General features: G+C 33.2%; 2 protein-coding genes across 2 annotated transcripts; one reads left to right on the top strand and one right to left on the bottom strand.

The window, feature by feature from the left end:
- Window positions 1-239: 239 nt before the first annotated feature.
- On the bottom strand, window positions 240-2,994 carry LOC115231276 (60S ribosomal protein L32-like). The gene is made up of 4 exons (XM_029801336.1): window positions 2,842-2,994; window positions 615-713; window positions 431-583; window positions 240-398 (listed from the first exon to the last, which is right to left on the bottom strand). Exons 1-4 carry the CDS (start codon window positions 2,992-2,994, stop codon window positions 240-242), a joined length of 564 nt encoding a protein of 187 aa, XP_029657196.1.
- A 6,216-nt stretch (window positions 2,995-9,210) lies between these two features.
- Window positions 9,211-10,134, top strand: LOC115231277 (zinc finger protein ZIC 4-like). Its single transcript, XM_029801337.1, has one exon. It carries the CDS (start codon window positions 9,211-9,213, stop codon window positions 10,132-10,134), a length of 924 nt encoding a protein of 307 aa, XP_029657197.1.
- Window positions 10,135-10,438: the final 304 nt, after the last annotated feature.

The following is a 10,438-nucleotide window of genomic DNA, read 5'->3' as shown; positions in this document are numbered from 1 at the left end:
TTGAATAGTCCTACCTAAAAATGTTAAAATTTGGATTTTTTAAAAAATAAAAATATTTATCTTATCAAGTTTTCTCATGATTTTTACTTACAAAGCTTTAATTTGAAATTGTTGATAGAAATTTCCCCTGACATAATTTTATTTAAAAACACATTTTTCCCGACTGCAAAGTAGCCAGCCATCACTGTCAGGAAAGTTAAATCAAAAATTATTAAAATCATGAAAAATTGAAAATTAAACTAGTCCTTAAGATCAGTTCGAAGTTTGGCATTTCTATTGGTTATGTAAACGCCCAATTGATCAGCTCTTTCCACTATAGCCTTCCGTTTACGGCTGGAAATAGTTCCAGCAATTTCACCACAAAATCTCCCATTATTCATTAGAAGGATATCAACATCCTTCGATGAAAAATTTAGATAATAAAAGGTACTTTAATGGTATTTATACGAAATTTTCTTAAGCCATTTGGAAGCATTTTCTTGGTACGTTTATTCGATCCATATCCTATCTTTGGGGTTCTCCTTGTTCCCTTGCATCTCTGGCGAACCACATTGTCAATACCTTTCGGCTTTCTCCAATTTTTCTAATTATAGATTAAAATAAAATTCTTATACCTTCACACGTGCAAATCTATCGGATTGATGGCGAACGAATTTTTTGGTCCTCTTTTTAATGATTTTTATATTATTGACTGATTTTACTAGTGGCTTTGTCTAATATAAAATTAAGACTGGCGAAAGATATCACCATAATCACGTAAAATCAAACGTGCTTTATTTGTATTAATTAAAATTAATTTTAAAATAAATTATAATCTCCATCATTATTAAAAAAATCTTGTTTGAACTATCAAATAAATGATACAAATTTGACCAAAATCTACTTTCAGCATTGATTGACTCACACGCTAGCAAATTTTGTTTAAAATTATTAATGAATTTTTTGACTATGAACCATAAATTACTAAAATATTGAACAGTTAGACCCAAAATCTTATTAGTGATTTAAAATATGAAGCCAGTGAAAGGACTGTTGGAAGTCTATCGCGATTTAGACGTGCAAATCAATTGCCGAAACGGGTAAATTTTTATCATTGTCAACAATTTTATTTAAATTCATTTTTTACCTATATTTTCGTTTATTTTACATGTATTCCCCTTTTAGCGAACTGCATATTTCTGATACTCTAAAAATTGTTCCGTGTAGTGCTTTGTGCTTGGAACCAGTTTTCTTATCTAGCTATAGTACCATTGGTACCAATATAAGACTGTGTTGTGAGTAAATTCTATAAACATCACGCAACTCAATTGGTCTCTAAGGACACATACGAGCTTACATTTTGTCAGTGGTTATCCGAGAATCCGGCCCTGTGAAATGGATGAGTGCGCCCATCGAGAAGATTGGGTCTGGTTCGAAAATGAGGAGAATCGACTAAGGGAAGATGCATAAATTAGAAATTAATCATTACTTGTTGTTTTTGAAAGTATTTGACGAATACAGTTTATCTTAGTTTCTATGATGAGTCTAATAATATATTTTAAATGTTGACCTGCTACTGACAGATTTAATTAATAATTTTCCGTCGAGTACATGGACGCTGCATCCCGGTTCATGATTCTGGCAGAAGGAGACGAATTGGAAACAAAGGGGAGAAACCCAAAATAAATATTATTTAAATAAAATATTATTCCACTTATTATAATTTAATTAAAATGGATTGATAAATGTTCATCTTATCTAGCAATGACATCATTGGTAAAAAATCAAGGAACCTACAATTAAGGTGGTACTTTATTAAAAATTAAGTCTTCGATCTAATTTTCGCTATAATCATCAATATTTAATTGACTCCTTCATCTCGAAATTTACCTTTATTTATTTTAGCCCAACAATTTTTTATAGTTTGTTCTTCAAACATCTTCGACGTATAACTAACAATTGCAATTACTTGCATACGTGAATATTTTTGCATTTAGAGAGAGTAGACCAATTCTCAAAGGTTACAAATAATTAAGTAGAGTTTTTTGGCAATGTTTGAAGCAATTTTTTTAACAATGTTACCGAAACTGGAATCGAATCATCCCTTAGAGAAGTAATATACGTTTCAAAAATTGAATGATTATCAACTATATGTGATGTCATCAGCCATGACAACGCATGTGAAACACAATAGGTCAGATCTCTGGAAAACTTTCTCTTTTTTGACGTTTTTAAAAATTTGAATTAAAATCATGATAGTTGAATTTGATTCTTACGAAAACTTTATTAAAAGAGCATTAATTGATTCAAACTTGAGACTAAATTAAAGTAATTTATTAAAATAATTGGTATTTGGCTTGAAAATATTTGATTAAAATCTTTAAAAATTTAAAACGAATCTAATACAAAAACTATTACAGTAAAACCTCTCGAATCCGCCGATTTTGGGACCGACCAAAAAATCGGGGATTCGAGAAATCGGCGGATTCGAGAGGCAATTTAAATAAAATTTATAGTTGAAACATGAACTTACAATATAGATTAAATATTCTTTTTATATACAAATGACTGAATACACAAATTATTTATATTCAAATTATCAGAAATTTTATAACATTTCCTCAATTCGCATAATATTTTAGAGATCATCTATCTATTGCAAGTCTTATTGGAATGGGTGTAGGTAACATATTTTCCAATGTTGAAATTTTTAGAACATCTTGGACTTTTGAATCTTTCTATCATTACAGGCCTTCTTTTATCGGAACCAGAACAATTTGCGCATAATAGTAAAGAAAATCGATCCTTCGATAACTTTATTCCAGGCCTTGATTTAGTGCACACATGTTTAGAAGAAATCGCCTTGTAAAAAACACCACTTTCATCTGAATTATAAACATTGTCCAATCCATATTGTTCAGTTTTTAAACTGATTGTTTCATTAAAATCAGCAATAGATTTTTCATCATGATTACTGATCCAGTGTCTCCATGAAATTTTCTGACTTGATACCATTTTGTAATTTAGACTTTTCTAGCCACCCACGACTTGCTTTAAATTCTGGAAAATTTTTTAAAATTTTAAGAGCTTTTGCAATTAACATCGAATCTGATAGAATTGCTCCACTAGATTCCATTAAGTCAATCCATGTTATCATCGCTACATCAATTTCATTAAATTTGAGTTTTGGAATTCTCATTATGTTTAATTTTTTGATATCATCCTATTCAAAAGGTCCGATTTTGATTTAAGGTCGTTTATAGTTTTCGGAAAAAATTTCTTTTTTAATCGTGAAGAAAAAATCCTGGAAATTTGAGGTGCCAGAAACAAATGGGTTGTCAGAAAAATAACGTAGTATAGAAATTTTTTCGTTGATAGAAAGTCTAACACAACGACGCATCACAAAAAATACAATTTAACGTGTAACGAAAATTTTAAATGTAATAAAAAATTATTTTTCATAATACTTGAGGAGCGGATTCGAGAAAACAAGCGGATTCAAGAATCATTCATAGGAAATTTCAAATTTTTGATTAAAACAAGCGGTTCGAGAAGCGGCGGATTCGAGAAGCAGCGGATTCGAGAGGTTTCACTGTACTTAATAAAAATCATTACCAATTTAAAAATATCATCATTAAAAATATTAAATCTGAAATTAATTAGCTTGAAAATAATTCGTGATTCAGAAATGTTTTAACAACAGCAAAGCCATAAATATGAATGATTTATGTCGCTTGTGCTGTCGCTTCGAATATTTCTTCTATTCCATCATTTGTTAGCGCAGAGCATTCAAAATGTCTATAATTTATATGACTGAAAAATAAACCTTAGAGCTCCTATTTTTGTTGCAAATTCTTTTCCTTTTTCTAATGAAATAAAATCAATTTCATTTTCGCTAAATTCTCGTTTATCTTTGTTGTTGCCAATCAATAAGAATGGGACTTATTACAGTAAAAACGAATTTCAGGATTCCATTTTGTAATTACGTGACTGAGGCTCAGAGGATCATCAATAGAATAACATATGATAGCTGCATCAACGTCGTTGTAACATATTGACGAATTAAGTCATGGCTTTCAGATCCCGACGTATCCCAGAATGACATTGAACCTTTTTTAATATAACAGGACAAACTTTTCTTTTATAAAAAAGATCGATTGCGGCAACATAAGTTTCAAAAATTGTTGGAACATGTGTCAAAACAAATGCGCCTTTGGAAAAAACAGTCAAAAGACATGTCTTTCCAATATTACTGTCACCAACTATAATGACTTTTTTCTTGATCAACCTCTTCTATTTTTGAAAATTTCAAAACAATTTCCCATTAAAAGCTTTTAGACCATTCAATGAATTATTTTATTTAATACTTATTTAGATTTCAGAATATTAATAATAATCTAATTTTATTTTTCTAAGATATATTAGTGAAATAATTTATTATAAATTCTATCTTAAATTATTTAAGAATCCAGATCGTCAGTGATTTCTCTTCTTCGCTTGGAAGAAGAGTTTGCAACAAAATTCTCATCATTTTCCATTTCTGCGTCAAAGTAATTGTTCAACTGAGTGTCCTCACGACATGCCAGCTCCGCAAGTTGATTGGCGGCAGAGGCGTACTCCTCGTTGTCTACCTTCATCCCATGTCTGTGTTCAATAAGCATACTCTCTAGAGTCCTCTTCAGCACAACCGACTGGATGTATGTCCTCGTTCCTTCTTCAATGGATAATTTGTCCATATGACTTTTAAAGAACTTTGAGACAACTCCATCCCATGTCAAGACAATTGGAATAATCTTCACTTTTGCTTCATAGAGAACCGACAGTTCGTTTGCAAGCAGGTCATATTTGTGAAATTTCTCCACTTCAACTTGCTTTAAACGGTCTTGCGAGGTAACTCCCACTTCGATTAAATGAATTTCTCTTTTCCTCTTGTCATAAACGAAGATATCAGGTTTATTGAATTGAACCTTTGTTTCAGTCATAATTGAAGTGTCAACTCTGATTTCGACATTTTGGGTCGACATTGTTGACACGACTGAATGTCCTTTCAATTTCCTGCTTCGTTTTATTCCATACATTCGACACAAGTGGAGATGAATACACTTTACCACTTCGTTGTGTCTTCGGAGATAATCACTGTTTAGCATCCTACCACACCGCGTGGCTAGATGGTCAACAGTCTGCCTGCTTTTTTTGCAGTGGACGCATAGTGATCCCGTGTATGCAAAGAACAAATTCCTATCTTGCAAAAGACAGTACATTGCTTCGCTTCGTGGACCATTGTTCCCTTTCGATAGCCATGCGAAGAAGTAGATATGTCGACATCTGATTCCTCCAACATTGAACATCACCGAGTGTAGTGATTACTGTTAATTCGGTTAAGCAAGAGTTTCCTTTGTGCGTCCTTCAGTAACTCAATGGTCAGATTTTCCCTGCCGACAGCTGCATATTTGGAGACAAGAAATTCTGCGATTGTGGCTAAGTGCCATTTTTTTCCTTTTATTACTCGCAGAATACCCGACCTCCGCAGACAGGTAGTCGACTGTTTTTCCAAACTTTTAAGAAACTGGAAGAGCATTAATTCGCTTTTGAAAGAAATTGAGGCAAGTCCTCTTCCAAGGGTCTTGCGGTCCAAATACACCTCTCCTTATTTGCAGGCTGGAGGTGTAACTTGAGAGTCGTAAGTAATCGGCGTATTTGTTGGTCAATCATCATCAATTCGTAAGGTCAATATTGATTAGCCCAATATAATAATTATATAGGGATAATGCATATTCATTGATTCCACGAAAACAAATTTACAGCATTCAGGTTTGTTTTTGACAACATAGTTATCCTCTTCTTGACATTCTCCAATATGGAGTCCATAACTTTATTCTTGAGAACATTACTTCCGCCATCTTCAAGTACACCCAAGTAGCGATATCCGTTGATTCCATCGACAGTCTCACAGCATGATAAAGATTCCACATTAGATGCTGATTTTTCGGAATTCATCTCTAGGCCGACACTTTCAAAAAAATCCATTAACAGCCTCCATCATTTTGACTAACACATCTTCTTTGAGGGCAACTATTTTCAGATCGTCAATAAAGAAGAAATGATTGGTGGAGTATGTCAACATATTGGGATCTTCCCGACTAATTTCGAGTTTGGGAAACATGGAGTTAAGCATCCTGCTTAGGGGATCCATCGCCATAACGAATAGCAGCGGGGACAATGAATCTCCTTGGAGTATTCCCCGGCTTAACTTTACTTCCCAATCTTTTCCCATCGATATGTAAGTTTACTGTCCACTTCTTGACTATGTTCTTTACAAAGCTGACAATCCAATGTGGTATTCCAGAGCAATCCAATACGTGGAACAAGAACTCGTGATCAACTGAGTCAAATGCCTTCTTCACATCGACCCAAGCAGAATAGAGGCCATTTCCATACTCCTTATTTAAGCATTGGTTAATGAGGGCTTGCTCTTTGGCACCTTGACATTGCTTCCTCGTCCCAAGCTGATTATCTGAGATTAAGCCAAATGCCTCGATGAAATCGGCCAGTTTGGCATTAACACATTTGGTGACAAGTTTATACAAAGTTGGCATACACGTTATAGGGCGTAAGTCCTTCGGGGTCTCACACTCACTTTTTTTAGGGATCAAGTAAGTTACGCCAGTGTAAAACCAGCTATCGGGCGTGTACTCTCCATTAATTATTCGGACTATCTCTTTACACAGAAACCCATGCAAAGAATCCATCTTCTTTAAGAAAAAGTTATACGTTCCGTCGCATCCGCATGCCTTCCAGTCAGGTGCATATTTGAGCATATCATAATAAAATCACTTGTGAATTGAGGTCGCATGGTTTCACCGCCAGTACACCTCACACCCACAAAATCATAAACTACGGGCCCCATATTTCTCTTGCTCCAGACATCTTCCCAAAATGATAAGCACTCACCATCACCAAACCCATACAGGGTGGCTTCGTTGCGAAGATAAGTTTCGATAAAATCTTCTGCGGTTTAATTCAAAACACGCATTGTCTTTCCGGAAATTTTTCCTCGAGGAATGGATAGATATCTGTTTCTTTTTGATTCTAATTAGATCATTCAATAGAGTCTCAATTCTGGTTAGCTCCCCCTTCTTAGACTTCTTATATCCGTAGCGGCAGAGAACATCCATTGCCTTTTGCTTTTCTGCCTGAGGCAAGGTTTGTTTGGAGAAGAACGAACTGTGTCAATTTCATCTGCTAATTTAGAGATTTTTCTTTCCGTGTTTTCCAACCATGTGCTCTGTGGTCTGGCTCTCGTAGTTAAGGCCAAATAAGCACACTGTGCAGCATATACAATATCGGTAATTTGATTAATATCTTGGGGCGGATCATCTTTTGTAATATGATAAATTGCAGAATTAATCCAGCCAGGATATCAGTTTTTACCATCCTTCGTTGCACCTTTGGAGTTGGCTTTCGAGAGTCTCTCTGAATAGACTGAACTTTCCCAATTTGGAATTGAGTTCCTCTAGGCAATTCTGAAACTGGAAAATTTCCACGTCCACATCATCTTGCACTCTGGAAGAGTCGCATCTCCCTTGCACATTGTTATTCCGTCTAGCCATGCTCTTTAGTTGGCATAAACTGGAGCACTTTGCCGAGTACTTCTCATTGAACTTCTCCAGGACAAGGTTCCAACCACCTCTTGGCATCCTTCCAAGTCTTTGCTTCGCGGCAAGGGCAATCTGAGACACCCATTCGCCTTCAGAGACACCATTGACATTTCGATGATCGCAGAAAGAGAAAGCAAGAATGTAGTTTTGGCAGCATCACCAACAAGATCTTCTTTAACACCATTAGCTCTTGTGGCATTGTGAGGTCCCAGGCGACGGTCCTGTCTTTTTTAAGTTTTTTTATTTGCAGGAAGGCCCGTAGGTTTCGTTTCCTTAACTGCTTGGAAACGTACATGCACACCCACCACAACAACTAGCTTAAAAGTGTGGTTAATAAAAACTCGTTTCTATTTATCCAAATACATGTTTTTTCAGGTGATTTGAAATTAACTCACTTTATGAAAATAATTCAACAAATTTTGATAAAAATATTTAAAAAATCTTAACTGATTTTTAAATCACGTGCTGCGCTCAATAAAATTACATCCGTTAATGTCTTTTTAATTTATGGATTTCCTCTATAATAATTGAGCGAAACCTTTCATCATCTTTTTATGTAATGTCTAAGTAAAGGGTCATTTGATACTATGCTAAAAGTTCTCCATTCTCGACATTAAAGCATCAAAAATAGAATTTATTTCATGTTATGAAGATGAAATTATTTCAATTTTTATTACTGAGCTAATTTTATAATTATGTCAGCTTGTTTAAATTACAGATGAGTTTATTGTTTTATTAGATAATATTCTATTCGACACTGGCTTTGTATAAATAACAGAATAAATATATTTTAGGTTAAACTCAATTTTGTTAGAATTAAACATTTAAATTCTTCTCTTATGTGTCCCATGAGAACCAATATTAAATTCATTTTATATTGATTTAATATACAAGTTTATCTAAAACCATCAGATTCAACGATAAAAAGTATTTTAAGAAATTTCTAATTCAAACTAAAATATTACTTTCAGACGCCGCGTAAACTGCCGCAATAATATAATACAGAATTTTCTACGTTAATCTGCACTATTTCTAAAACTAATCACTGCACAGTAAGATTCAATTGTTTCTATGCACCTTGCTGATTTCCCGTCTAATTTTTTATTCGAAGCAAGTTAGTATAATATGAGTGGTCAAGGCAGCACGGGCTTGCACAATTTTTATATAACGATTTATTATTTGATGCATAGCTAGATTTAAATTTATTGAAAATTAAGCGATCGCTGTGTTTTAGCTGTGAAAAATTTTGAAGATTTTAAGTGTTATCAGAGTTAAGTAGAGTGGGCGTTTGAAATGTCTTTTCGTTTGATATAAACTTTTTATGATTTTAAAGTACTAATAATTTGAAGAACCCCTAGAAAGATAAAGACTAGCCGCTTAAAATTACCTAAAGTAGTGCACTAATTATTGAGTGTGTTCTTTATAACCGGAAAAGGGCAATCTTTATTTATTTTTCAGACTTTTTAATTTACTAATAACTCTAGAACGCAAGAACTATGAAAAAAACCGACTTCCAAAATCGAAAATAAAAAGATATATGAAATGAATTGTAACGAAAAATATAATTCCCTATATGCGAAAACAACCCTATGATCTCTCAAGGGAGCATTATTTTATTCCTGATCTTCATTTTAAATATGATTATGACCATATGCACTCCTATCAACCTTATATATCTTCATGTTCATTTGTCGATAATACTTTCCAACAAAATCCATACCAGTATATTGAAACACCAGGTTGTCCAAGTTTAACCCAAACATATTTAAACACAAATTATGATGAAAATATAAATTATCAAAATTACACAAATCCTTTGTTTTCAAATCAAATTATGGTGAATTCAACTCATTATGTTTGTAAATGGCTAATTGAAAATGATACAAATATTTATTCCAAAATTATTTGTGAAAAAATGTTTATATCACTTAATGATTTTGTTCATCATATTACCGCTGATCATGTAGGTAATTCAGATAGAAAAGAACATTGTTGTATGTGGCTTGATTGTACACGAACATGCAAACCATTTAAAGCAAAATACAAGCTTGTTAACCACATACGAGTTCACACTGGCGAAAAACCATTTTGTTGTCACTGCTGTGGAAAGTTTTTTGCTCGGTCTGAAAATTTAAAAATCCATCAGCGAACTCATACTGGTGAGCTGTTTTTCAATATCAATTTAGGAGAAAAGCCTTTTATTTGTACATTTGATGGGTGTGGTCGACGTTTTGCCAATAGTTCGGACAGAAAAAAACATTCCCATGTTCATATAACAAACAGACCATATTTCTGCAAGTATAAAAGATGCAAGAAAAGTTACACTCACCCATGTTCTCTTCGAAAGCATTTGCGTATGCACGAAGAAACTGAAATAACCGACTATCCCACAGACAAGATAAACATGAACATCAAAGATAAAAATTTAAATTTTTATGATTTAAATTCTAACGGATCACAAAATGAATCGGAAAATTCTTGTTTGACAATTAATTAAGCAAGTCTAACATATATGATTGAAATTTTTGAAAATAAATGTCAGACATTTTTTTATTTTAATTATTGAATTAATAACTATAAAACGAAATCCGTTTATAAGCTTCACTATTTTTAGATATATTAAAAAAACATTTAGATTCTGTATTGTTTACATGTAAAATAACATTTTTATGAGAAAGCCTGTATACTTTCCTTTAAAAATAAATTCCATAATTCTCCTATTTTTAAACATTAATTTAAATAATATGATTTTGGAAAGCGCCCTGGTAGAGCGTTGCGAGCGATCCATCAATGTCAATGAC

This window comes from Octopus sinensis, unplaced genomic scaffold, assembly GCF_006345805.1.
Source record: "Octopus sinensis unplaced genomic scaffold, ASM634580v1 Contig18034, whole genome shotgun sequence".
Lineage (NCBI taxonomy): Eukaryota > Metazoa > Mollusca > Cephalopoda > Octopoda > Octopodidae > Octopus > Octopus sinensis.
This window is presented reverse-complemented; position numbering and strand designations above follow the sequence as displayed.